General features: G+C 40.3%; 13 protein-coding genes across 13 annotated transcripts; 6 read left to right on the plus strand and 7 right to left on the minus strand. All coding sequences in view use genetic code 12, as the record gives it.

Annotated features, from left to right (window-relative positions):
• Positions 1-176: 176 nt before the first annotated feature.
• KAR2 (Hsp70 family ATPase) lies at positions 177-2,237 on the minus strand (the record flags this gene model as incomplete). The annotated part of the gene is made up of 1 exon (XM_051752528.1): positions 177-2,237. One exon carries the CDS (start codon positions 2,235-2,237, stop codon positions 177-179), a length of 2,061 nt encoding a protein of 686 aa, XP_051608148.1.
• An 831-nt stretch (positions 2,238-3,068) lies between these two features.
• BCY1 (cAMP-dependent protein kinase regulatory subunit) lies at positions 3,069-3,968 on the plus strand (the record flags this gene model as incomplete). Its single annotated transcript, XM_051752529.1, has 1 exon — positions 3,069-3,968. The coding sequence occupies one exon, from the start codon at positions 3,069-3,071 to the stop codon at positions 3,966-3,968; it is 900 nt and encodes a 299-aa protein (XP_051608149.1).
• A 151-nt stretch (positions 3,969-4,119) lies between these two features.
• Positions 4,120-4,530, plus strand: ERG28 (Erg28p; the record flags this gene model as incomplete). The annotated part of the gene is made up of 1 exon (XM_051752530.1): positions 4,120-4,530. One exon carries the CDS (start codon positions 4,120-4,122, stop codon positions 4,528-4,530), a length of 411 nt encoding a protein of 136 aa, XP_051608150.1.
• Positions 4,531-7,372: 2,842 nt separating this feature from the next.
• On the minus strand, positions 7,373-8,038 carry KGF57_003142 (uncharacterized protein; the record flags this gene model as incomplete). The annotated part of the gene is made up of 1 exon (XM_051752531.1): positions 7,373-8,038. One exon carries the CDS (start codon positions 8,036-8,038, stop codon positions 7,373-7,375), a length of 666 nt encoding a protein of 221 aa, XP_051608151.1.
• A 701-nt stretch (positions 8,039-8,739) lies between these two features.
• On the plus strand, positions 8,740-11,168 carry RRN3 (rDNA-binding RNA polymerase I transcriptional factor; the record flags this gene model as incomplete). The annotated part of the gene is made up of 2 exons (XM_051752532.1): positions 8,740-8,994; positions 9,129-11,168. The coding sequence occupies 2 exons, from the start codon at positions 8,740-8,742 to the stop codon at positions 11,166-11,168; spliced, it is 2,295 nt and encodes a 764-aa protein (XP_051608152.1).
• Positions 11,169-11,814: 646 nt separating this feature from the next.
• On the minus strand, positions 11,815-13,035 carry KGF57_003144 (uncharacterized protein; the record flags this gene model as incomplete). The annotated part of the gene is made up of 1 exon (XM_051752533.1): positions 11,815-13,035. One exon carries the CDS (start codon positions 13,033-13,035, stop codon positions 11,815-11,817), a length of 1,221 nt encoding a protein of 406 aa, XP_051608153.1.
• Positions 13,036-14,220: 1,185 nt separating this feature from the next.
• Positions 14,221-16,146, minus strand: MPP10 (rRNA-processing protein; the record flags this gene model as incomplete). Its single annotated transcript, XM_051752534.1, has 1 exon — positions 14,221-16,146. The coding sequence occupies one exon, from the start codon at positions 16,144-16,146 to the stop codon at positions 14,221-14,223; it is 1,926 nt and encodes a 641-aa protein (XP_051608154.1).
• Positions 16,147-17,088: 942 nt separating this feature from the next.
• On the plus strand, positions 17,089-18,246 carry PGA52 (Pga52p; the record flags this gene model as incomplete). Its single annotated transcript, XM_051752535.1, has 1 exon — positions 17,089-18,246. The coding sequence occupies one exon, from the start codon at positions 17,089-17,091 to the stop codon at positions 18,244-18,246; it is 1,158 nt and encodes a 385-aa protein (XP_051608155.1).
• Positions 18,247-18,294: 48 nt separating this feature from the next.
• KGF57_003147 (uncharacterized protein) lies at positions 18,295-18,978 on the minus strand (the record flags this gene model as incomplete). The annotated part of the gene is made up of 1 exon (XM_051752536.1): positions 18,295-18,978. The coding sequence occupies one exon, from the start codon at positions 18,976-18,978 to the stop codon at positions 18,295-18,297; it is 684 nt and encodes a 227-aa protein (XP_051608156.1).
• An 868-nt stretch (positions 18,979-19,846) lies between these two features.
• Positions 19,847-21,475, plus strand: FAV3 (Fav3p; the record flags this gene model as incomplete). The annotated part of the gene is made up of 1 exon (XM_051752538.1): positions 19,847-21,475. The coding sequence occupies one exon, from the start codon at positions 19,847-19,849 to the stop codon at positions 21,473-21,475; it is 1,629 nt and encodes a 542-aa protein (XP_051608157.1).
• Positions 21,476-21,849: 374 nt separating this feature from the next.
• DUR4 (Dur4p) lies at positions 21,850-23,832 on the plus strand (the record flags this gene model as incomplete). The annotated part of the gene is made up of 1 exon (XM_051752539.1): positions 21,850-23,832. One exon carries the CDS (start codon positions 21,850-21,852, stop codon positions 23,830-23,832), a length of 1,983 nt encoding a protein of 660 aa, XP_051608158.1.
• Positions 23,833-24,203: 371 nt separating this feature from the next.
• KGF57_003150 (uncharacterized protein) lies at positions 24,204-25,418 on the minus strand (the record flags this gene model as incomplete). Its single annotated transcript, XM_051752540.1, has 1 exon — positions 24,204-25,418. One exon carries the CDS (start codon positions 25,416-25,418, stop codon positions 24,204-24,206), a length of 1,215 nt encoding a protein of 404 aa, XP_051608159.1.
• Positions 25,419-25,639: 221 nt separating this feature from the next.
• Positions 25,640-27,205, minus strand: NDT80 (transcription factor; the record flags this gene model as incomplete). The annotated part of the gene is made up of 1 exon (XM_051752541.1): positions 25,640-27,205. One exon carries the CDS (start codon positions 27,203-27,205, stop codon positions 25,640-25,642), a length of 1,566 nt encoding a protein of 521 aa, XP_051608160.1.
• Between the last annotated feature and the right edge of the window lie 653 nt (positions 27,206-27,858).

Genomic DNA, 27,858 nt, shown 5'->3' on the forward strand with positions numbered 1-27,858 from the left:
CCTCAATGTAAAGAGAAAGAGAAAAAAAAAAGAAAAAAAAAAAAAAAAAAAAAATTTGAAACCGAAAATTTTTGTTTGGTCAAGACACAACAGCAATGTACAGAGTGGGACTGTGATTATGCTTTCACCTTTTTTTTCTTTTTGAATATTCTATACAACATGATTAAAAGCTTTATCTACAATTCATCGTGATCTATGTCATCATCGGAGTCATCGTCTCCAAACTTGGCATCTCCTTCTCCTCCTGGAGCTGCACCACCAGCACCGCCATATAATTTGGCAGTTATTGGGTTAGCAACGTCAATCAATTTCTGCTTCTGTTCTTCAAACTCTTCTGCGGTTGCAGTATCAAAGTTGTCTTCAATAAATTCCAAAGTTTCCTTAATGGCATCATCCAAAGTTTCCCTGTCGTCATCTTCTAATTTGGATCCCAATCCGGTTTCAGACTTGTCACTCAATTGTCCTTTCAAAAGATGGGCATAGTTTTCCAAAGAGTTTCTAGCCTCAATCTTTTCCTTCAATTCTTGATCTTGTTGAGCATACTTTTCAGCCTCTTCTACCATTCTATCGATGTCCTCCTTTGATAATCTTCCCTTTTCGTTGGTAATGGTGATACTCTCGGATTTACCAGTTCCCTTGTCAGCAGCTTCAACCTTCAAGATACCATTGGCATCCAAAGAAAAGGTGACTTCGATTTGAGGAACACCTCTTGGTGCTGGTGGGATACCAGTCAATTCGAATTTGCCCAATCTGTTGTTATCCTTGGCCATGGTTCTCTCACCTTCGTAAACTTGAATCAAGACTGTTGGCTGGTTATCAGCAGCAGTTGAAAAGATTTGTGATTTCTTGGTTGGGATGGCAGTGTTTCTCCTAATCAAAGTGGTCATAACACCACCTGAAGTTTCAATACCCAAGGTCAATGGGTTAACGTCCAACAAAACAATGTCATCAACACCCTCTTCACCACTCAAGACACCAGCTTGAACAGCGGCTCCATAGGCGACAGCTTCATCTGGGTTGATACCTTTTGAAGCCTTTTTGCCGTCAAAGAATTGTTCCAATAATTCTTGAACTTTTGGAATTCTGGTAGAACCACCAACCAAGACAATATCATCAATTTCAGACTTCTTGACATTACCATCTTTCAACACTTGTTCAACAGGTTTCAAAGTTTTTCTAAATGAGGCCATGTTCAATTCTTCAAATTTAGCTCTTGAAAGAGTTTCTGAAAAGTCGATACCATCAACAAATGAGTCAATCTCAACTCGGGTTGACATTTGTGAGGACAAGGTTCTCTTTGCCTTTTCTGCTTCTCTCTTCAATTTGGAGATGGCTTTAGGGTTTGAAGAGACGTCAATGTTGTGCTTCTTTTTGAATTGCTTTGCCAAGTATCTAACAATCTTGTGGTCGAAATCTTCACCACCCAAATGAGTGTCACCAGCAGTAGCCAAAACTTCAAAAACACCACCTTCAATAGACAACAACGAGACATCAAAAGTACCTCCACCCAAGTCGTAAACAATAATTTGTTTCTCTTCGTTAGTCTTGTCTAATCCATAGGCAATGGCGGCGGCGGTTGGTTCGTTAACAATTCTCAAAACGTTCAAACCAGCAATAGTACCAGCATCTTTGGTAGCTTGTCTTTGAGCATCATTAAAGTAAGCTGGTACAGTGACGACTGCGTGTGTAACTTTCTTTCCGAGATACTCCTCAGCAATAGACTTCATTTTGCCCAAAATCATACCTGAAATTTCTTCTGGGGTGAAAACCTTGTGTTCGCCATTGTAGTCAACAGAAACAACAGGTCTGTTTCCCTTATTTTCAATCTTGTATGGCAAATGTTTCAATTCCTTCTGAACAGTGTCATCGTTGTATTTCAAACCAATCAATCTCTTGATGTCAAAGACGGTATTGTTGACATTAGAAGCAGCTTGATTTTTGGCAGCGTCACCAACTAATCTCTCGTCACCGTTAAATGCGACATAAGATGGGGTTATTCTGTTACCTTGGTCGTTGGCTAATATTTCGACTTTACCATTCTTCATCACACCAACACACGAGTAAGTGGTACCCAAATCAATTCCAATAACAGTTCCATAATTTTCGTGTGCGTCTTCATCAGAAGAAGCAGCAAGTGCAAATGATGAGCTGTGTCTAGACGAAGCTAAAAATGGTATCAATACCACCAAAGCCACGTAAAGCAACCCAAGACGTGGAAACCAAGAGTTTGATCTCATGTTTAATTTGTATTGTAAAGGATCTCGTTGAAAGAAGGAAAACGAATATGGGTTGAAAAAAATTGTAAGATTTGATAGATTTATATTTTTTCAACACGCTCTCTTTGTCTCTGTGTGTGTGGCTTTTTTGACACGTCAAATGCAGAGAGACACACACACAAATAATTTACACACTGCAAAGAAAAAGAAGAGAAAGAATTACTACAGTCTACGTGTTCTTTCGGGAGAGACTGCATTCGAGTACAGTCTACGCAGGGATGCTTCCCTATGTGCATAATGTAAGTAGATCATGTCTCTTTTTTGCAAAGCGTATCCACCAACTTAGAATCCCAGAGAACATAATAGAAAAAAATTAGCAGTTAACACACACAAACAATAATTTTTCTCTATCAAATGACGTGGCACTTTTGGCCACTGCTACCACTTGATTGATACGCTACCAAATGATTAGATAAGAAAATTAAAGTACATTCTTGTCGATGATGCATCCTTGTAGAGTATTCTTGATCTAATAATACCATGTCCTGTTACACAGTGATGGCAACTCACAGAGTTATCTTGTATGATGTGGCTGTTTTCATTTCATTTTTCTCCACTCTTTTGGTCTCTCTCTCTCTCTCTCTTTCTCTAATTCTGTGTGTGGGATGCGAGTAAAAGGTCGTGTACTGATATACAAAACTGGTGAATGGCCAAAAATCAAAGATGACTCTCTCTCTCTCTCTCTCTGTCTCTCTCTCCTCCCTCGAAGTGAAATCTCCGCTGCATTTACGACCCCCTTAACCACTAGATTGTTATCCTATTACACGTGCTTCCCCAGATCAATTAACAACAATGGACCCCTCACCACATGGAGAAATACCCAAATCTTTCAACACCAATAGAAGGACTTCAGTCTCTGCAGAGGCATTGAATCCTGCAAAGTTAAAGTCGGAGAGCTGGAAACCACCACAAAATAATTTATCCACTACAGAGGAAGAATCAGTGGCAAGCAGCTTGAAAAACAACTTCCTCTTCAAGCAATTGGATGAAAACTCAAAGAAAACGGTCATTTCAGCATTGCAGTCCAAAACTTTTAAAAAAGATTCAGTAATCATCAAACAAGGGGATGAAGGCGACTTTTTCTACATAATAGAATCAGGTACAGTTGAATTCTTTGTTAATGACGTCAAGGTTAGTACAAGCAGTGATGGATCTTCGTTTGGTGAATTGGCATTGATGTACAATGCGCCCAGAGCAGCTACTGTTGTTGCTGTCACGGATGTCACTGCGTGGGCATTGGACCGTTTAACATTCCGTCGTATCTTATTAGAAGGTAGTTTCAACAGAAGATTGATGTATGAAGATTTCCTCAAGGATATTGAAATATTTAAGTCGCTTTCTGATCAAGAACGTTCTAAATTGGCCGATGCATTGAAAACTGAAAGGTATCAGAAGGGTGACAAGATTGTCACTGAAGGTGAGCAAGGTGAGAACTTTTACCTCATTGAAAGTGGTACATGTCAAGTTTACAACAAGAAGCTTGGTCAGATTAAGAAGTTGGGCAAAGGCGACTACTTTGGAGAATTGGCCTTAATCAATGACTTACCTAGACAAGCTACTGTCGAGGCTTTGGATAACGTTATAGTTGCAACCTTGGGCAAATCAGGGTTTCAAAGATTGTTGGGTCCTGTTGTTGATGTGTTGAAAGATAGAGATCCAACAAAAGTACAGGATCCAACAAACGTAGAGTAAGAAGGAAGAATAGTCATATACAGTTATTTTTTGAGGCTGATGTATTGTAGACCTCGTAACTTAGCTCGTGTGGTTTACGCGACAAAACATTTTCTTTGAAAATTTTATCCACACACCGCTAACCTCCTCACTAGAACTCTGTATATACAACATGAACTTGGGAATTCTACCATTCACCCGTGGCGGCAAGCTACCATACTGGTTATTGTTCATCTCCATTGTGTCCATTTTCAACTCATTTCAAACCTATCAAAAGGACTTGGCTTTGACCAAAAAAGTTTACAATGCAAAACCACAACAAGTTACAAACTTGTCAGCAAGAACGTTTGGAACTTGGACCTTGATTACATCTATAGTAAGATTATATGGAGCATACCACATTACCAATCCACAAGTGTACCAATTGACTCAATTCACATTTGGTGTTGCTGCATTCCATTTCGTGAGTGAGTGGTTGATTTTCAAAACCACACTGTTGGGTAAGGGCTTGGCTGGACCTTTAGTCGTGAGCAGTTTGAGTTTAGCTTGGATGTGGTTGTACAAGGACTTCTATGTGTTTTAAATAAGATATCCCTTGTTTTGAAACAAACAAACACGTAGAGATTCACCACTCACTTCCATGTCATTTCATTTGTCATGAGCTAAAAAGAAAAAAACCTAAATCTATTTAAAACATGAGGGCGCGTTTCTTCTCGAGTCGGTGTATCCTCATCGCAAGTGTGCCTAGGTATGTCTGGGTCATTTATTCTACTACAACCCAAAGCAAACCTTTTCCGTCTCTGATTTATATAACTTCTCCTGTGTGGAATGAAAACGCCGACGTTGACATCTCAAACATCGACAACTGGTTATACGGCTCGCCAGCACTAGAGATCTCTGTCAATAACCTCTGCATTTCTCAAAATCAAGGGACGGGTGGAAAGTGTCCTGAGAGTGAAATAAGAATGTAATTTCGTAGTGGGATAAATGCCTTCCCAATACCCTCGGGCAAACAGTAAAACCCACCCCTCCCCCCTTCCCTTTTGATTACCATCTCACTCAAGACCTAACCCATTTGCAATAATGGATGCATCAATCCCATCTGCAGCGCTACCTATAAAACCTCCACTGGTATCACCTGTGTAAGGCAGTTTATTTCCCTGTATCTTTGTTATCGATGTATCTTACTTGGTCGTTTCTCCACCACTGTTGTCCCTGTGATTGATTTCTGACAATTATTCGTTGTGGAAATAGTTCGGCAGCATAAGTTGCTGCAAAGAAAAAAAAAAAGGAAAAGGAAAAGAAAATTCAAAAACAAAAGAAAAAATAATGAAAAGGACGAGATTCGAACTCGCGCATCTTACGATACTAGAAATCACAACTTATTAAGTCGTAAGAAACTTAATTCTTGAGTCTAGCGCCTTAGACCAACTCGGCCACCTTTCCAATTCTTGTGTTGTTGAAGACTCAGGTGACCCTCATTGTGTAAAATAATATACCTTTTTCCTGTACAATTTTGGTTGCAAAATGTCAGCACTCGAGGTGTTTCTCATTTGCGAAGCTTTCTAAACAGAGATGGTGTTAGTTACAGTGCTCCTCAGTCTTGTTTGCCTCTAATTTGTTTTGTTGCACTACACTTTTCAAAACTTTGTCTCATTTCTACCTAAATATTTGTGTGATATGTTGCAGGACCGAAACAAAGAGAAAGAGACAAACAAGCTGTCGAAAGCCCAATTTGAGGAAACTATACTACGTACTATTTAATGCCAGCGATATTCCCTCGCAAAGGTTCTACAAAACAACATGCCTCGCTTAACTGGCTTACCATACGACGTCCTCGAGCTCATTCTCAGAAATCTCAAACAACATCAAGCGTTGAACCTCGCCCCGTTACACTCCAATTTGTCATTACATTGTCAAGAAGAAGTTGTACAGTTACATCTATGTGTACCACCTTACCACGCGATTTATACCTTCAATTAGTAAAGGACTCTGCTTTAAATTCCACAAAAATATAAACAATGCCAAAACGAACCAATTCACTTTTGTATCTTTGGATAATGTTGAAAAATACATGTTGACAATGGATGCAAATTATCCCATCATAAGATTTGAATGTTTAGAATGTTCCATTGTGTCGAGTGACTGCATCTTAAGGTATTTTAAACGCTTGAAAAGCTTTGAGCTTCTGCCTGTTTACCACTGCAATTGGTTCTGCTGCAATGATTACTTTGCGCGGTACAAAGGCTTTTGTCACCCTAGCCCAGACTCAACTCTGTTTATTGTATGATTTATTTACACACATTCCAAAAGTGGATGAATACGCGTCAGAAGAGGAACAAAGAGAAGCTTCGACGGCAGTAATAGTTGAGCTGAGCTATCACAATCCAGCAGTAGCTGTCAGTCACTGCTGCGAATGGGTTATCAATTCGATTGATAAGTTTTTATACATTTCTGAATTATGCTTAATGGTTGAGGGTGACTGGGGAACTGAAAAAGGGACTGTCAGAATGAACTCGTCAATAAGAAAACTAACGATAACGCAGTATCAAAATGCAATAGTGCTTCACATTGGAAAGGTTTTCAACACGTCCGCACTAGAGAGCTTGTCAATTTCACATTGCTCTTATCCAAGTGTAACTTTTCCCATAAATGAGCTGATATCTGACGGAAATTGTTTGAATTGGCTATATCTGAATCTATGGCAGACACTGAAGGTTACTTAGTTGACTTGAGATTGAAAAGCCACCAAAGACTAGAGTCTTTCATTATTGGGACCACAATGTTCAACAGATGTCAACTTGAGTACAAGGGAGATTTATTTATTTTTCAAGTTGATCGGAGGATTGTTTTTCAATTTCCCTAGTGCATCAATTAATTGGTGTGTTGATTGTCGTACGATGCTGCTCACTTATCCACAACTTCCATTAGAATTCTTGAAAATGATGTGTCTTCAGTTGCCACGGGGTGTAATAGGTTATCACTGTTTCCAGTGGGAACTCGGGTACAATTATGGTGAGCTAGATGAGAAGGAGATCACAGTATTTGGCGCAAAGGGAGAGAAACTTGTGGTTCAAATTGAAGACACTTTCTTTGAGGTGAACCTTGCGATAATCAGCTTTGTTTGCTCGTGTCCTTGTCTTCCGCCAGGGTTTCAAAAACAAAAACAAAAACTTGGAGATCCAAATGAACAATACTGGTTCTAATTGGAGATGATACTGGGTGCCAATCTTAATGACTGTAGAGCAGACTGTACCGAACAAAAGTGTCAATATAGTAAAGGGGCACAAGCTCGTTACTATATATCTGCGTTATTATTAATATTATTTGTGCACATGGCTTTGAGAGAAGCAAATCTTATATTCAGCCTGCAGGGTACACTCTTCCCAGGGCGTTTATATACATATATAGAGAGAGAAAGTTATTCAAGTTTGCCAAAGTCTTAGAAGGCGGTTCTGAGCGCCATCCAATGTTGCCTTTTGTTCCGTCAACAATGCCAATTGCGTTGTTTGCAACTTCAACAATTGGGCAATTGTTGGCGGCTCTGAGGTGTCAGACGGCACTTTGTCTTTAACGATTTCAAGTTCATCCACATGGCTTTGTATGGACTTTGTTTGATTAGTCTTTGTGAATTCTGTGACTGTAATTGCTTCAGTTTGATTTGTTTTGATTGTGGTTGCAAGTGGTTGATCTACCAAAAACGATTTGAACGGGAAGCCCTTTTCGTCTTTGTTGTAGATAATATAGATTTGTTGTGGGTTGGCATGTATGTCATAAGACTGGAAACATCTTTGAATTACTTGAGACATGGCAATTGTTGAGTCGAAAGAGTAGATATTGTTGTAGGTACTGATATGATAAATTCCTAAGATTGTGAATGCTGGATACACTAGCTTCAATTGATTATATCTTTTGATTAGAAACTCGTAATCAATGGATTGGTTGGCACTGATGATTTCAAATGATGTTGCAACTACAAACTTGTCATTATCTTGGAACCCAAGTAAGATACCATAATCAAAACCAATCTTTCTTGCCTGGATATCGGCCAAGTTTAGTAAGAACTTGGAGTGTAGTTCAACTGAGGACATGTGGGGTGTTGATGGGTGATAGGCGAGGGTGATGTGTGAAATGTGGTAGGCGATGACTGAAATGTGATGGGGGAGGGGGGGAGTGTTAGGTGTATTAACTGATGAGTGCTTTATACAAATAGCACGTTTAGAGTCCCGTGGAATTTCCTAAACCGCTAAATTTAGCAACGCGCTACCACTTGGAATTGGAGGCTGCAAATGGGTGGAGGAGAGACTACAACATCTTGATGAGAGCTCTAGTATGTAAAGTTAGTCCACTATCTTTGAAATGCGGGAGTGTATGTTAAATACCACTTTGAGTTGGTTTTTTAATGTGTGGGGAAAGTACAGCGGTCTCGTGACCAGTGACAACTAGAAGAGATAGAACATCCTTCTACATTTCATTATCAGTTACTGCAGTGTGTTTTGAAGTGATACAACTGCATCCACGAGCGTAGGTTGATCCAAATTCTGTGTGAACTCTTTCGTAGTGTCAAATGTTTATTGGGGGGGTTTTTTTTAAAAAAAAAAAACAAAAACTGTGGAGACATATCTCTGATGATTGTCCTTTCTGTGTCTCTCACAGTATGTCTGTCTTCTTTCTTTGTTTCTTTAGAAGGAGAATTTTTTTTTTTTTTTTCAAAGCTCTTCTCTGCTCTGCTCTTCTCTATCCCTTATCCCTTCAGACAAAGAAGATCAAACTGCTCAAATCAAAAGCGCAGATGTCGTTAGAGGAACCTTTGAAACGGAGTCGAGAGATAGATACTCAAGTTGCATCAGCATCAGTTGCTTCACCACAATCACAACAACCAGCACGGAAAAGAAGTAAGAAAATGACGCGAGGCAATAACGATAATACAACCTCAACTATGACCGCCACACTTGATAATCATAATGGTGGTAATGATAACGACTTTGAGTTTACAGAAAAGATGTATTCAGCTTATGTTAAATCTGCATTCACTACCTTGGAAAAAGTATGTTAGAGATAGAGATGGAGATAGAAAGAGGAATACCTCATCGGGAGATGGAAAAAGATTATCTTTATCTCCTCCCCTTGAGACTTGGCCTGTTTTATGTTCTGGCTACTAACAGTTTATCTTTCTTCTAGGGCGACTCTATGCAAATCGACACACTAACTGACAAGATCAACGCACCACTAAATAGCGCCGACGCTATCTCGATTCCACATTTTAGCATTTTACTAAAGACTTTAGTCAACCATACATCAAAACTAGATGATCGTGCATGCAATAATTTGATATTTGCCATTCTTCGCTACAAGTGGATGAATGTGGTTACAAGTGGGGCTAATGAAGATGAGGCCACCACCACATTTATAGATTTATATGCCCATTTCCTTACTGTTTTGGTGAGTACTTTGCCCAAATTCCTAACCGAAGTTTTAAATAAACTAGTTTCTGAATTTGAGTTGTTTGGGCTGGGTGACAGCCGCACCACCAGCAGCAGCAGCAGCAGCAGCAACAACAACAACAACAACAACAAATCCAACTTCCTATATCGTCATCATCACATCTTGGGCAAAATATTGAGATATATCCCAACAAGTATAAATATTATCCCACAAATTTTACAAGCCAATTTCCCTCATCATATATCATCATCCATGGTTGAAGTTGTCAATTATGTTGACAATTTAATGCAAGTGTTGACCTATTGTTCAGATTTGCAGTTTAGTATATGGCAGTTGGTTTTGGAATGTTGCATAAAGCTAGATGTTGAATTGCAGAATGAGTTGGACGATTTGGATGACGATGAGATTGAAGAGTTGATAAACGGGAAGGACAATGACGCAGAATTGCTAGAAGTTACCGAAGGCGAAGAAGATGAGGAGGTGGAAGAAGTGGAGGAGGAAGTGGTGGCTCATCAAGGAGAGGCAACCGTGTCTGCCACTGCTCGTCCTGTCGATGAAGATGCTGATTCAGACATCGATGAAGAAATGGGAGAAGTGGAATGGGTTGACTCGGTAAATTCAACGAGAAGCATCAAGACTCTAGCTTCGAAATTGGACAATATCATGCATTTACTACTCACAAGAACCGAATCAAGTTTCACTACTGAAGAACTCAACAATGGCAATGGAGTAGCACTCTTCAACACTATAAACTCATTATTCAAAAGTCACATTTTACCCACCCACTTTACAAAACTGATCCAATTTATCCTATTTCACATAACTCAGTACCAGCAAGAACTCGCTGACTCGTTTTTGGTTTTACTTATAGATGTTGCATTCAATCCAAATGAGATTGTTGAGAAACGATTAAAAGCGATGCAATATCTTTCTTCGTACATTGCTAGAGCCAAAAATTTATCTCGCCATCAGATTGTGTTTATTGTGAGTTACCTTATGGGATGGTTGAACAAGTACATTATCGAAAGAGAACAAGAGACATTTGACATTCAACAACAACAACAGCAGCAGCAGCACCATAACCGCCAAAAACAAGCCGGCGGTATGGAAAGATTTAGACTTTTCTACGCGGCTTTCCAAGCATTACTATACATATTCTGCTTCAGACATGAACAATTACGCAAAGACCCATCATCCACATCAACTTCTACCAATTCAGGTTCGGAATGGGAGTGTGACATTGACAAATTTTTCCAACGTGTAATCATTGTTAAGTTTAACCCATTGAAATTCTGTGATGAAACCGTTGTCTACATCTTTGCCAAACTCGCAACAAAATTGAATGTATGTTATTGTTATTCGATTATCGAACATAACAAAAGGGAAAGAATGTTGCAGACTGCAGCTCCTAATGCCAAGACTACAAACAACAAGAGCAACATCGGCGGTGAAGTCTCCGTCATGCCAGCTTCAGCAACGGGGACTTTCTACCAAAAACAAGAGTTTTTGGATTTGGAGGCGTACTTTCCATTTGATCCATTGGTTTTACCCATGTGTAAGAAATTGATTGGACAGAATAACTATGTCGAATGGGCAGAGGTTAATCCGGATGAAGACGATGATGAGGATAGTGCCTCACCTGGAAGCCACATGGATGAGGATGAGGATGAGGATGAGGATGATGATGAGGATGATGATGATAGTGATGTCAGTGCTGATAGTGAGGAAGATTCAGATGATTCAGATGATAGTGACGAGGATAGCGATGATGATTAGCTGTACATATGAATTACGGCTCTCATTTTGATTTTGTTTAGGGTATAGGCAAACGCAATCAATGGGCTTGGTATAGTAACGAAGAAAAGTAGGTTGGAGCTTCTCTCATTCACACACACACAAACACATGCCTTCGAACTTAGAGCAATTAAGCCATGACAAGTTGCAAAACAAAAAAAAAATGAACAATGAAAAATTTATATGATCTAGGCGAGACTTGAACTCGCGACCTCCCCGGTTCCAAGCTAAGTAACTGTGAGCGGGGCGCGCTACCGGGCTACGCCACCAGATCATTGCTTGACAACTGCGTCAGAGCACTAAATTTAACGAATTTGACCCTTGGGATGATCCCAGACACATTCTAAAACTCAAATTTTTTGGACTATGAATGCTTCAATTTTTTACAAAAGCTGTCTCAGTCGTCAACGTTGAGAGGCTCAGCTCTGTTTCAATAGTGCCCGAAATACCCTTTCCTTAAGTCGTGGAGGAATTGCGTTCATTTTTCACTTTTGTAAGGATCAAAAGAATTGAAAAGGATAAAGATTTGGTTGAATTTTGCAACCAATTGATTAACTAAACTGCACCTTACTTCATAATATACACTCGAATACCATCTATCTCTATTTACATGCTTACTACCGCTTTACTATTCTTTGAAACCGCGAGTATTGAGAAAATCTGACACCAAGTTGATTCCAAATTTGTCATTAAACTCTCCCCTTATAGCTCTCTTACCTCCCTTTTTCCCCATATAATCCAAACTTTCAATATAAACCATGCCTGCATGGATCCCACCCGGTTCAACACAATATTGAATACTACCGCTCTTGTTGGCAATATGGTAAAAATCTTCCATTCCATCACGCAAAACTTCACGTTCACCAACAATAATGAGGGTGTTGCCATTATTTATCGCATCTACTTTGGCCCAATGTTCGTCCCAGTTTGTGTTTGTGAATTTGAGGAAATTGTTGATGAATTTTTGGTCCAAGTTTTCCACTAGGTAGTGGCCCAAATTGACATCGAATCCAATAATGTCACCAGTGGTGTCAATGTGGTGTCGCGATGGTAATGGTGGAGTGCATGGCTGGACCCAAGGAGCGTCTAGTATTAAGGCTATGGGTTGTGGCAAGTCAGATATGTTGAAGTTCACATTAAATTGACTGAAATAGTCAAACTGTAGTTTAACTTCTTCCGGGTACGCAATGGCTCTGGCTAATGATAATGACATATGCGCACCAGCTGAATCCCCCATCAAAGTGATGTTTGTGTATCCCAGTTTAACCAAGTTGCTGTAAGTGCGCAAGCATTCGTACAATTGAGTAGGATAAATATGATCAAACATGGTTAACGAATAGTCAATGATTAAGATTGAAGTATGAGCGGCTGTTTGATCATCCAATGCAAAATGTAAAGCAGCACTAAATGCAAGTTGAGAATCAATCATATTAAGCAAGTATCCACCGCCGTGCATGTAAACAACAACATTTGTCTTTTCTTTTGGTAAATCCAGCTTGTGTATCCAATAACTGCACTCATCAAACTTTTCACCAAATGCATTCAATTGTTTAGACATTGGGTTTGTCTTTTTGAAACGCTTCAACAACTTATTAATAGGCTCGTAACAAACTGCCTTCATGTCACTCTTTTGTAAATTCATTGCCATATGAGCTTCCATAGCCACAAGGATATTTTTGTACAAGGAGTGCTTGAATTCTTTGTTGGTTTTGGAGTATATTGTGCCGACAGTGTAGTACTGGAGAATGATTTTGACAACGGGGTAGGGTAGAGTGCACAATTTCCCAATAAACTGTGGGGTCAACATCGTAGCTGACTTTGGTTTTCGAGATCCTTCGAGCAATTCCATTTACAAAGGAGTGATTGAACGAATAAAGTGGTGACGATAAAAAACAGAATTTGAGCGAGCAGTGAGTGGGATGAAATGACTAACTGGAGGGTTGAGTGAGTGAGTGAGTGAGTGAGTGAGTGTGAGTTGGTGTCAGCTAGTGACTCTACTAAAATACTTGTTTGAAAAAGAACGTGAATACAAGACATATCAATTTTAGAGTGATTATATATACGATGAATAGAGAGAATTACACAATTTCTTTTTTTTCTGTTTTTCTGTTCTTTTTCTGTTTTTCTGTTCTTTCTTTGTTATACGCGTGTACGGGAATGGTGGGTATCAAGTGGGTATGGAAATGATGCAATTACTCCGACTTGCCACTAAGCTACAAAACTGGATACTTCGGAGATAAGCTCTTCTTCGGTTTTAGCAAAAGATTAAAGCTAAGATGAACAAGCGTAAAACCGAGATAATTTTTTTTAAAAAATAAGAGTATAATTCCCTCAGTATCTTACCCACCCCCCCCAATATTGGTTCACTAAATAAAACAAGGCTTAAGCGTAGGGACTCTATTCTTACTCCTACTCTCATTCTTACGCTTACTCACTCTACTGCTTTTTTGCTGTCACGTAAAATTAACTGACTGAGATGCACAAAGAGCAAAAAGAAAAAAAAATAAAACCGCGATCTACAAGCCGAATGATCGCACTATCTTCTCCTTCGTGTACACTAGGCACTCATGCCCTTGCGTGACCTCCCCTACTGAGGCTTCCCCGTTTCTGTTTCTGAATAGAACAGCAGAGAGCAGCTAAAGGTAACTGGAGATAAACGGATCTTTATACTCTTGCTCAAATCTTCACTTTCCCCTGCCAAGAAAAATTAACATTCGATAACCGCAACGGACCACTGTTCATTATTTTTTTCGGGTTTGTGCTCCCGGAAATAAAACACGAGAGAAAAGATATCGACACCAGAAATAAAGCCGGGCGTGGACTTTGCTGCTGCGGTGTACAATATGTACAATATCGACTGCATGATATGCTACATTTTTGTGCATTTCAAAAGAAATGTTCAAACTTTTATGTACATCGTTGGTATGCTTGTGGAATAGTGACGGCTGCAGTGCATTCGGCAGTAGAGATTTGATTTCTTACAACTCTTGTAGTCCTTAGGATTGACTACTCATACACACAAACTCATTCTTACTCATAGCCTCAACCTACTTCCTGTTTGTGGTGCATTACTCTTTTTCAAGTTACCTTTCACATCTCTCAATTCTCCCTTTGCTCCAATGACACTGACGTTCTTAGCCTTGGACAATGTATCAACAACATCTTTACCATTAATGTTTTTAGGCCTCTTTGCATCAGCACCAGCTGGTTGTTGTTTCAACTTCTGTCTCTTGACTTCTTGTCTATCGTTGAATTGCTTTGACTTCTTTCTCTTGTTTGCCCTTCTCAACCTTTGTTTCTCTTCGCGATTTAGTTCGTCTTTGGAGTAAGAAAGTCCAGATTTTAATTGTACTTCAGATTTGCCTTTCACTCCTTGACCCTTGTTTGCATCATCACCTATTTTGTAGATTTCCTGAGGTGCTAACCTCGACTCACTTGACACATTCAATGGCTGTGCATCCTCCATACTGATGGAAGCAGGAGCACTTGCATCGGTAACTTTAATCTCTATACTTTTCACCTCGTGTGGCTTGGGTATGAAATGGGCAGAGCACAAGGCATCTAGTTTATGTGTCACTTTTGTAAACAACTCTCCAATTTCTTCGTGTTGTTTCTTCACCGCCTCATCAAGTTCCTCTTGTTGTGCATCAACTTGATTATATTCATCTTCATACAACTCAGCCAAAGACTTGGATGACTTTTGCTGTGACACATCAGCCTTAGGTCCTTGATGGAAATTCGACAAGTCTTGAACAATCCTTCGGGGCAAGTCATCAAATTCATCATTTTTTATCCGTTTCCTAATCAAATCCTCAATCGTTTCAGTAACTTCTTGGGTAATTGTGGGCACTGGTTTCGCAGTGCGATCAAACGAAAGTTCATTCTCTTCCAACAACGACTCCTTTGGTCTTTCATTGGACGTGATCTCACCTTTCAATGTCCATTTCTTGTCAGCAACCAACTCAGCTTCCAATTTTTCGATTTCTCGTTGCAATTCCAATTGCTTCTTTTCAAAAGACGACAAGTTTTCATTGTCAGTTCCTGCTTTTTTTCCGACATGACTTTTTTCATCGCTGTCCGCAAACAAATCTAGTCTAGCTGAGTTGACGGCATTGTCATAGTCTTCATCGGCAAACTCACCCTCACCCACCTCATCCTCTTCTCCATCAGAATTGTAAAAATCATCATCTTTACTTGTCGACTTGGTGTTTCTAACTTTCCCCGGTTTGTCGTAGAAATCATCATAATAATCCATCTGTTCCTCATCTTCGTCACTTAGACTACCGAAATAGTCAATTTCCTCATCATCGTCATCATTAATTCCCCCATCTTGCTGATTCTCAAGGGCTAGCACTTGTTTATTATATTCGTCAATGTCGAAAAACCCATCATTCAAGCCAAACACATCTTTCCTGTGCTCAACCTCAACTTCAGATCCATCTTTTTTTTCTTCATCATCGTCTTCACCAACTAATGTTTCACCGTCATCGGAAAGTTCGTTTTGGTCTTTCTCGTCTTCTGTATCTCTATCCAAATCCTCTAGTCCTTCTTTTTCCTCGCTTGCATCATCCTCACTTCCGAATTCAACTTGCTCCTCATCCCGAATTCCTTCATCCTCATCGTCATCCACCTTCTGATCCTGATCCTGATCCTCATTCTCATTCTCATCCTCATCCTCATCTTCTCCAATCTGCTCCCTCACTTGTGGAATCTCTTGCCCCAACAACTTACTCCCAATTCCATCCAACACCATCTTTGTCTGTCCAAACACCTGCGACGAGTCCAACCCATCTGTATACAACTCATCGAGGACTGAATAGTTCTTCACGATAGGGTTAAGTATACTTTTCGTTAACTCATTGAATATATTCGTGGTGGTGGACTCAGATTGTGATGCATTACGTAGTTTGAAGATGTCTTGCGGGTTGCGTATAAGCCCCTGTAGTATATCTTGACTCATTACTGAATATCAGTGTATATGTGCTGCTTCGCGTAACAGCGATATCTCGATACTGAGTTGGTCCCTTCTGGCTGTTCCTTCTCCTTTTTTTTTTTTTTTTTATTTTTTTATGAGATGGCTTTATATGTTATACACGACTTTTGTAGCTAGAGCAAAAAAAAAAATAAATACTCTTCTACACGCTACCATAATTTTTGGGTAGTTTAGTTTCTCGACCTCTTTTGCAGGTTTTATCACAGCAGTATTTTGTGGAAAATCATTGCCAATAACAGCCATAGTGAGGTATAATTTAGACAATGCTCGAAGAAAGTGTCTCCAACCTCACAACACGATGTACAAAAGGACGACTTTGCCACTCTGTACACGAAATCAAGGTTAAAGATCTCAGTATCCCACCATTCGTGCCAGATTGATGGACACTCTCGTTCTATCGAATAAACACGCTCCACCTAATAAGTCACTCAGACCCTTGATTTGCAACTTTGCAAGGCTTAGAAAATAATTGGGAAATCACGTGCATGCAGCCTTTATTCTTATTATATTCTCTCACTCGGGCCAAGATAATAAGATCTAAAAATAGGATCCAAAAATAGTTCTCCCCCTTGTGCTAGAAAGTTGTCTTGCCAAGAATATAGAGTAAGGGGTGAGGGGGGAGAAAGCGGTGTCAAATTTCAGTTTTGCAGCAGCTACTCAAGACCTTTCCAAAGCTTCGCATATTTCAATGTCTTCACACAAGATTTCTTTGGGTATGTGTCCCTAATGGTGCGGAAAACATTCTGTATTATGATTGCACAAAAAGGAACAAACACAGCCGATGTTTTTCTCATCATTGTCTAAGATTCCTCAATAACACTTTTTCCTTATATTAATTTAACTTTTTGCATTTTCAAAGAGGTAGACTACACTCCTTGATCAATAGCTTCATTATCTCCCTACAGAGCTATGCTTCAAGTGTTATTCCTACTTTACCTCTCTGTTGCTACTGCTGTCGCCAAAGATGCAGTAGAAGTGCTTCAATTTGACAATTTCGGATATTCCGGGGCATACTCACAAGTTAGTAAGCTCAGCGACATTTACAAAGATTCATGTTCTTGTGAACTTGATTCAAACAAGGTTACATTTTCAGGGCCCAATACCCCATTGAATGAAGAAGTTTCTGTTCATTTTAGAGGACCGTTAATTTTAGACAAATTTGCATCGTACGTTTCAGATGGGTTCAAACTTGGTGATGATAATTCAGGAAATTGGAACAGACTTAGTTACTACGAGGCTTCGAGCGGTACCTCGGAAAACATCACGTTCTTAACTCGTGCTGGTAAGAATTCGTCGTGTTTGGGATTGGGATTGACTTATGCAAGTGACAATGGTACCGGTGCAGCTGAGTCGGCAACTGTCTTGGCTGAAAATTCCTTGATCAATTCGAATGACGAGTTTGTCATATTTTCAAATATCAGTTGCGGGAAATCGGGATTGAACAACGATTGTGGTGTTTATAGATCAGATATTCCAGCATACCATGGCTTTTACGGAACCACCAAGATGTTTTTATTTGAATTCAAGATGCCCAATGAAACAAAGACATCTCCCGAAATTTCCAACTACAATATGCCAGCAATTTGGTTGTTGAATGCTCAAATTCCAAGAACTGCCCAATATTCGCTAAATGTCAACTGTTCATGTTGGAGAAGTGGCTGCGGAGAGTTTGATATCTTTGAGGTCATGAATACGACAGAATATCTCAACTTGTACTCCACGATCCATGACTATCAAGGTTCGGAATATATTGAAACCGGTATAGCCATCGACTCCTACATTGAACGTGACTTAACGGGAACAATGGTTGGTGGTGTTGTGTTTGATTCCAATGGTGATGCCACTGTTTGGGTGAGCAACTCAACTTCTTTTGATTCGACAGTTTCTGGATCTGATGTGAATCAATGGGTAAACAAGGATACTTCTGCTGCTACAAAGACTTTAAGTTCTGCATCGTTGAATGTGGCTACTACAACCGGTGGCTCAAGTAAGAAAGGTGATGGAGTTGCTTACAAGCCTTCGGCATTGCTCAACTTGCTTGCCGCAATTTTGGTATACTTTATTTAGATAGATTTTATATACACTTGACAGTAATAAATTAAAGTAATGAAGAGATCAACAACTTTTGTAATCGCAGAAGGCAACGATGATTCGTGCGAGTTCCGGATTGTTTCTAAATGAGATAAATGTGTCATCTGTCAACCCAACCAAGCCCTTGTTGACTTTCAACCTTCCATCCTCCCATCGACTAACTCCATCCATTTCGATTAGATGGATGCCGTCTGTCCCCATCTCATCTTTTTGGATGCTGCTCAACAATGACTCAATCCTTTCTCTATACAGCCTCTCGATCACGTCACCCATATTCTCCACGAAATCAACTTTGAACTTCAGTGGTAAAAACAGCTTGTCCAATTGCATTGGCCTATGTGCATGTGCAAGTCTTGAATTCCCTTGAACTAATTCCATGTATGCTTTGCTGTTACTGATCAAGCGGCTGGGCTTGTTTTCCAAATGCAAACTTGGATGTAGTGTAACCTGTGACTTTTTACTTGCAGTATCATCCACTGCTGCTGTAAGTCGTATTGCGTTTCCCACCGGTAGGACCGTAGCACCTGAATTGGCATCCACTTTGATTAAAGATTGGACATATGGGTTGCAATCAAGCGCATTGCGGTTGTAAACCCCGCTTTGGAGAAATTTGCTGTGATGTTTTTTTGGCACGTCATTGAGCCATTTTGAGGCATTAGTTAAAAGTGGGTTGCGTAGTATTCTCTTAGTGCCTGTATATTGCGACATTCCACCACTTGTTGAGGAAATTGAGATGATTATTTATGTGGGGTAAACCGTGTCGGACCAAATCTCTTTCTCCCATCTCAGTGGGGTTAATTTGCCGTTGTCAAAAAAAAAAAAAAGAATAGAAAAACAAGAAAAAAAAAAAAAAGAAAAATGTTTATCGCTGTTTACGGTAAACTTTATCTCGACAGTTTCTTTTTATTGTTCTTTGCGTAATGATCCGGACTGCCTGTTTGGGTAATACAGTACAGGAACTACATCTTGTTGCATTTGGGATACAATAACAATTAACACCCTTGTTACAGAAAGCTTTTTGAAAAGCTTCTCTCCGGATGTTTGGGTCGCCACCGTGGCAGCTCATTTTGGAGTGCGATGTTTATCAACTTTTGCTCTGTTTCGGTTTTCTATTTTTAGTATCTGCGTAGTTACAGGCGGGTTTCACATATCCGGCTACTTAAACTGTGTGGTTTTCAATAGAAACCCATTTGTTTCTTTGTTCGTCTAATTATTCTCTCAATTATCTGTGTTTTTTTTTTTCCCTTACATTTTGATTTTGTGTATTGATTTTATTGATGCAAATTTACTTAATTTGGTTAAACGAACTTGAAACTTCTATTGTTCTACACTTCTTTTGCTCAAGTTAGCGGTTCTGGATTTTGAAAGATGTAAGAGATATACACATTCCTAGTTGCCATGGAAACCTGAAACATATACGACTTGTTTACATTCCCTAGCCCCTTAGACGAAGCTGATTCATTAGTATAAAACCAGAACAATCTCCTCAACATGCATACACGAAAGCCAAATGCGTAAGAGGAGGTCCCAACGTTGTTAGTCAACAGCAGCAGCAGCTTACACGTTTTCCCCTTTCATGCTCGTGTTTCTACCTTTTATTGTCACTTTGGGCGCAACAGCACCAATAGTGATAAATACAGTCGTTGTAACGCAAACAGTGGGGATAAGTCAAAACTTGCAAACCGCCCAAGCACAGAATGTACAAACAACAACATCACCAATTCAAAACAATGAAGTTGACACTCCAAAAACGGCTAGCACGAGCCGTTTAAACTTGTTTGGAGAAATTGCCCAACTTTTTGGCTTTGCCAATGTCGCTACCACAGCACTAGACGCCGTGCAAACCACCCCCTCAGTTGTTGAAACCACCCCACCTACGGCATTCACAGCTTCTTCTTCTCCTTCATCATCATCTTCATCACCTGCAGTAGCAATCCTCAGCACTAGTTCACAAGCAACTACAATTACACCCCTGCTGTCTGCTGCAACTTTCCTGAATTTGTTGCCCTCGTCCCCTAATTTAGCTCCCCCCTCGCAAGCAGTATCCTCCTCTACATCATTATCCCAAGAAACGTCGCAATCTTCAAATTTCTTGCTCGATGAAGCAGTCTCATCTACTCCACAATCAGGCAACGCCTACCAAGCAACTATCAACAAGCTTTGGCAGAGATTTTGGCAAAATGGGAAATGGAACCAAGAAGATAGCATTTGTCAAGACAATTCATATCAAATGCCATCAATTTGGGATATGGCGGTCTTGGGAAAAGCCATTGCTAATTCAGGCGATACCAATGGAGTCGAAACAACCATTTCGCGTATTTTGGAATACTACGACTCCGGCACTGGCGCTTTTTCATCGACGCCAAACTCGCCACTGGAGATCTATAGTGACGACAATTCACAATTATTGTGGGTGTTTTTAGATGCATACAAGATGACAAACAACCAAGAGTATTTGAAATATGCTGAAGGTATCATGGATTACTTAAAAACGCAAAATTATCAAAATAGTGGTGGAATTCTATGGCAAAGAAACCATAGTTATATTGCCTCAATTTCCACCACAGAGGTTGCGTTGAGTGCAATGAGGTTGTATGAAATCAATGGTGATGATTCATTGTTGGAGTTGGCACAGAGCTGTATGGATTTCATGTTTAAATATCTACAGGATACCGACAAGTTGTTTTTTGATGGTCTCGATTCAGGTTCATTTTCAGTGAACCAAGGAAAATTGACCTACACTGTTGGCTGTGCCATCAGCACATTGGTTAAACTTGGTTCACAAGATGCTTTGAACAAGGCTTTGGAACTAGCAACAGCAGCAACAAACAAGAATGGTGCATTTTATACATCTCAAGGTATCTGGAACAATAGTCTCCAATATGTGCATTTGCTATTTGTTGGATTTGGTGATGCTTTTGCAACTGGCAAATTTGACCACTTCAAAGACGAAGTGACAAGACAAGGGAACTACATCTACGAATTTGACCAAGATCCAAATGACCCCAACCTATACTTTGATCTGGCGTCGAGTGGAACTCCAGATACGTACGCAAAATACTCCAAGGTTTTCTCAACGTCAGGATCTACATACAAACCCAATAAGAATCTTTATTGCAGTGGAAGCTCGTCCGGCCCGGCTCCAAAAAGCTTGTTGACCAATGCTAGTGCCGGTCAAATTTTGTACCAATTGGCAAACTACTGATTTCAATTCTTGGACTTTATATACCCGTTAGATTACTTTTCAATAGATAATCCATTAACCTATTTCTTTTGCATAGTGAGATGCAATGCAAAGTCTTTGCAACTGTGGCTCTTGACTCTCGGATTAATTAAAACTGGACCGCCACAGTTGACACAAAAACAAACTCAAATTTTGCCATCTATTTTACCAGATTGGCACTCATAAGTACGCAATTAACGGCAAACAATGCGTCAAAGTCTAAAACAGATGGCACATCCTTAGTCTCCTGCATACGCCAATCCCTCTATACTTCAAAGTTGACTCAGGTACATAAAGCGAAGGAATCTCTCAAAAACAATGTCATATTTCTTCACCTCCAGAACCACTAACTCCCGATGCAGCCATCGTTGTCTCAAGGTGTAGGCTACGGCCTTATTGTAGGTGGCGGCGCATTCTTTGCCATTGTTATGAACTACGTCACTTTCTTACAGAATAAATTCAGCTCATACAATTCGAAAAAAGTGGATGAGTTTGTGTCTGGGAGTAGATCAGTTGGATTTGGGTTATTGCTCAGTGGTATTCTTTCCAACTGGACCTGGAGCTTGACCTTGCTAGAATCGGCAGTGAAAAGTTACAACATTGGAATCAGTGGCAGTTACTGGTATGCAATTGGGGGATTGATGCAAGTGAGTGTGTTTTCAGTAGTTTCGTCCAAAATCAAAAAGAATGCAAACTTGGTCACAACGTTTCCTGAAATGGGGTATTTCAGGTTTGGCAAGGCGGGGCATTTGAGTTTCCTTTGGTGTGGGTTTGTCTGTAATGCCATTGTCAGCTCGTGCATCTTGTTGGGAGGATCGGCCGTGTTCAATGCCGTAACAGGAATAAGCCAGTATGCAGCCTTGTTTTTGATACCGTTTGGGTGCGCCATCTATGTCAGTTTTGGTGGATTGAGAGCCACATTCATTTCAGATGCTACTCATACATGTGTCATATTGGTGTTTATCATTGTATTCATGTTTGAGGTGTATTTCGGCAGCGACAAGATTGGATCACCAAAAAGGATGTGGGAGTTGCTTCAATCATTACCGGCAGTTGATGACAACTACCACGGCTCATACTTGACGTTCCGATCAAAACAAGGTGCGATTTTTTCAATCATTAGTATCGTTACTGGATTTGGTCTAGTAGTCAATGATCAAGCGTATTTGTCACGAGCAGTAGCGGCTGACCCCAAAATCACGTCAAGAGCATACTTTTTTGCCTCAGTGTGTTGGTTTGTTATACCATTTGCCATGGGAGCAGGCTTGGGACTTGCAGGAAGAGCACTATCAGCATACCCGGATTTCCCATCGCTTTCCGAATTCGAAGTTGGCGAAGGCTTGGCCCCAGTAGCTGCAGCCACTTACTTGATGGGGAAATCTGGCTCAGCAATGATTTTGGTGATGATTTTCTTCTCAGTAACGTCGTCATTTGCAGGAGAATTGATCGGCACGTCAACCTTAATCAGTTACGATATATACAAGAGATATGTCAAGCCCGATGCAACCCCGAAACAAGTGGTCCGAGCTGCCAAGATCAGTGTCTTTGGCTGGGCCATTTTCTCATCTTGCTTGGCGTCGATTTTTTACGGTGCTGCAAAGATAAGTATGGGGTGGTTGTTTAATTTCCTCGGGTGTGCCACTGGTGCTGGTGTTTTCCCCATTGCGCTCAGTTTCACTTGGAAGGATCTTAATAAAGCTGGCGCTGTTGGTGGAGCTGTGGGTGGAATGTTTTTGGGTATCGTTGCATGGTTGGTGACTTGCAAAGCGTATACTGGCGAAGTCAACGTCACCAATTTATCGAACCAATGGGTTTCATTCACTGGTAACGTGACTGCTTTATTTATGGGTGGGATAATTTCGATTGTAATGTCGTTAATCTGGCCAGCCAATTTTGATTTCAATGAGACGAGAAATCGAACCAGTTTGGTAAAGAGAAAGCAATCTGATGAGTTGGAAGATGTCCAAGAGGCAATCTCGGTTGAGTTGAAGCATTCTCCTGTTCACGTTAGTCAGTCATCTGCTGACGATGATGCTTCAACGTCGGAGTTGGACATGAACTTGGAAGCCGTAATTGATCATAAGCACTTGGACCACCAGTTCAAGAAATATGGTATATTGGTGGCTATCCTTGCGTTGGTTATGACCATTATCATTCCTGTCCCATTAGGTGCCTCTCCATACATTTTCAGTCCAAACTTCTTATTAGGCACAGTGGTTGTAATTATTATCTGGTTGTTTTGCTCCTTTTTTTACGTTGTGGTGTTGCCAGTTGTCGAGGCTAGACACAGTATTTGGCAGATTGTAAAGTTAATGGTGGGGAAAAGTGAGAGTAGCTGATATATAGATTTTTTAATAGAAATGAAGAGGGCACGGTTGCAAAAAAAAGTAAACAATGTAGACATAGTTTGAATGATGGACGTATCCATCCCTACTTGGAAACAGTTTCCAATTATTGCTGAAAGACGTACTTGTAAGTATAGAGTAAAGCTCACCCCGTTTTTTTAGGTACGGTTTTGCTGTCAGCTTGAGATGTGCTTTGGGAGAATAATCTCACTGCTTCGAGCTTGTGCGTCATCTTTGGTCTTGCATACTCTGTGCATATGAAGTTCAATGAAATTCCAAGCCAAGACTGGGCTTGAAGGAAACGTTGAGATAGCATATCTGACCTTTGCGGCAAATTCAGACACCCAATACAGCATAGTCACTCATTAAACTCTATTATTATTTGCTTTTATCTGAGTCCTGAATCTCAAATAGCTTCCAGTTGTTACCTTGTTAGTTTTGAGCATCAAAAACAACACAACACAAAAGTTGATAAAGCAGCTATTATAATCCTGAATGTTGCCGAGAGCCATATATAATGTATAACAGAAGGTGTACCAGTATGCACTGAATCTTTTCTTGAACCTCTCTTCAGAGAGGCTAATCTTTTCTTGATTTTTGGCGACACGCACGTAATCCCGAACGTAATCATCAAGAATGTCATGTCTGCGCTTGTTATTGAGTCTCCCAAGAATGTAAAATGATGTTGAAATTAGTAACTCATTCATAACGAAAACATGCACTCTTGCCAACGGTTTCGTTCTTGTAACCCATAACGTTTTCAATAAAAAGATCAACATCAGAGTGATGGGAAACACAAACCGAAAGGTTTTGTACTTGCGCATATTCTGGTTGGCCTTTATTTTATAGTTTTCAATGACCGATGACGCCGATTCAGCCAATCTCATAGCTGCATCGTTTTCTCCCAAAGTCGTCTCCAATAATAACTCATAATCTTCTATTTCCAATAGTTGCTCCTCTGCTTCATTTGTAGAAGTAGACTCCCGTTCGTGTAGGGGTGAACTGCTTGTTGGATTGGTTCCATTGCGAGAGCTAAAATACCGGAAAGCATAATCAATGAAGACCATTGTCAACGTAACATATATGTAGAGATCTGTCGACCAAATGAAATCAACGGGGCAAACAAACGCACAGTACAACACAAAGCTTATGAACGCAACATAGCCGAAACTCAAGACTGGATCTTTCAAAACATAATGGACTATAGCTCTATCACGACCTAAGGATTGATCGTTGTTAACGCTCCGCTCAAGTCTCGTTTCCAAAAAAAGCATGATTTCAGATGCCTGTAATATCATAGCAAAAGTGAACATACCATATAGAGCACGTTTCTTTCCTTTACTTTCATCTGATCTAATGAAAGTGGCCACGGCACCAACAAGTCCCATTGACCACAGAAAGTAAAATTTTAATAGCCTAAACAGATGAAATCTCGACTGAATCAGTTGGTTATATCTTTCAGGCGAGGAAAGCTTCTCCTCACCATCAATTGGTCTACCACTCCTTGAACACTCATTGATGCTCAGAGCATCTTTGACTTGCTGCTGATGGCCTAAAGCTGTGGGCTCTTCCGAGGACATTAACACAAATTCTTTTTTTTGAAGCTTCTGGAACGTATGTGCAAAAACCCGAGGAAAAATAATTCCGTTTAATTGGAAGAATACAGTGAGTTATCGTGTTATGCGGCATACATCACGTGGTATTTCTCCGTTTATTTTCCTATAATAGTAAAAATAACGAAGTTAAACAATATAATCTAAAAAAAATTACAAAAGAAAAAAGTACTATACAAAATATTACATTAAGATTGTGCTCTGTATCCACTTGTTCTGTCCTTGTGGTAGCTGGATGGAGATCTACCTCTAATGATCAATGGCGGAGATTCAATCAGAGACAACAAAACAGGTTGAATTTGAGAATCCTCTTCAACAATACCAAGCAATTCAACAGCCAAAGTAAAGTAACGAGCAGCGCTATTGGTGGCCTTGACACGGATTGAACTAGTGAATTGGATTCTTTCAAATCTTGCCACTTTTGAAATTGAATCACTGGGGTAGTTTCTCAAAATTGAATTCTTGGCTTCGTACGAATCACCTCTGTTGAAGAAAAACACCTTGTTGAGGGCTTCGATCTTGGCCGAGTTTCTTTTATTACAGCTGGCCTTGACAGTCTCATGATCAGGCAATTCGCCAGGTAAAGCAGGATAGATTGGTGGCGCAAATTGTGGTCCTTTATCTCTTTTTGCTGTGTGTTGAATAAGCGAGATTGCAATATCATCATCCAGACACTTGGCAGTGAGACGTATGGCAAAATACGAAATTGGCTTACTTTGGGGTCCTCCAGCGTCAACAGTATAGTAGCTGTTGTGGAGAAACTGCTCAAATGGTAGGCCAGAAATTTCAAAGGACGAAACTAAACTGAAATAATTTCTCTTGTAGCCAATCCAACAAGAGTTGGACTGACTTGGTTCAAACCCACGATCGATACGGGCGTGTAAGGTTGGAAACACTTGCATGTTACTGCCAGCCACATACACTGGCGCATGCTGTTTAGTTGGATTGAATGGAGGTCCAACACGGAAGAGGTCACTTGATCTTGGAGCGACTTTCCGAGTCGTAGACTCCATTATTTCATTCTGACTGGCACGAGCTAACATCTCCATGTGATGTTGCTGTGCCAAAGCATGCGCATCAACGGGTTCTCCAACTTGCTTTTTCTGTTTTTTAGGTTGACGTTTGCCTGGGGGAGTTGGCTCAACAGGTTGGGGTGTTTGTGATTGCTGTGGCATCAAGTGTTGATATTGCTGGTGCTGTGTCTGTTGCTGATATGCCATTGGATTGAATTGGAGGTTAAGATGGTCACGAGTGTCACCTGCAGCTCCGCCTGGGTGCAAATGAGGCAATTGTTGTTGCTGTTGATATTGCTGATAAGGATTTGGTGTCATCAACTGGTGGTGCTGACCTGCATAGTGGGCAGCTTGTCCTTGACCGGGAGCATTAGCAGTGGCAACAGCAGCTTGTTGTTGATACAATTGAGGTGTGTGCAGTTGCGAATGTCCTTGTTGACCCAAAGTGTGCATGGGGTAGTGCTGGGGAAGTGAATGAATGGGCAAGTGCTGCATTGGCAAGTGCTGCATTGGTTGCTGTTGGAGTGGTTGCAAGTGACCAGTAGCTCCATGGTCGTACCCATAAGCAGATGGAGCTGGAAGTTGATGATGCTGTTGCTGTTGTTGTTGTTGATGATGAACACCACCGCTGTTGATTGGAATTTGATAATGACCATCATCATTGGAACCAGTAGCAGCAGGGCCCGAGTGGCCCACTCCATTAGTGGGGGTACCTGTTGAAGAGTTCAAGTGTTGATTCATGATTTGCTCAGGAGCGGTTGCTGATGTATTGAGACGTCTCTTTATTTTGATTCACAAAAATTTTTTTTTTTTCAACTTTTCCAAGGAACTGTAAACAAATCCAACTTAAGTTTCTGACTGAAGTGCTTTTGGTGTTTGTAACTGTGCTGTTTACTTGTTGAAATGTTCTATTTCTTTCTCTTGGTAAGATCTGATTCCGCAAAGTCAGGTAAAAAAGAACAAGAAGTAGTATTAGTAGTAGTAGTAGCAGTAGCAGCAATAAGCAGAAGGAAGCAGAAGAAGAAAAGAAAGAGTAGTAACAGTAGTTAATTTTTCCTGTCGTTCTTGTGTTTGTTTCTTCTTTTCTTCTTCTTGTTGAGTTGAACGGTGAAAATTTTTCTTCACAAAATTAATTTTGTAATGCATTTAACTTTGAGTGCTACCACCTCTGTACAAAGCTTTTATTTGTGTAGCTGTGTTGTCTTTTCCCCTAATAGGCTGTATATTTATATGCAGTATCACGCCATCCTATTTTGTGTTAAAGGACTGGCAGTCTCTCTCTCTATCTCTCTGATTTTCACTGTTTTCTTCTTCTTCTTCTTTGAGCTGTCTCAGACTGAAGACTACAGAGTTATAGCCTTCTCATAGCTTAGGAAAGGGGTTAGTTCTAGTAC

Source organism: Candida theae (genome assembly GCF_024610275.1).
Source record: "Candida theae strain CBS 12239 chromosome Unknown scaffold1, whole genome shotgun sequence".
NCBI classification, from domain to species: Eukaryota; Fungi; Ascomycota; class Pichiomycetes; order Serinales; family Debaryomycetaceae; genus Lodderomyces; species Lodderomyces theae.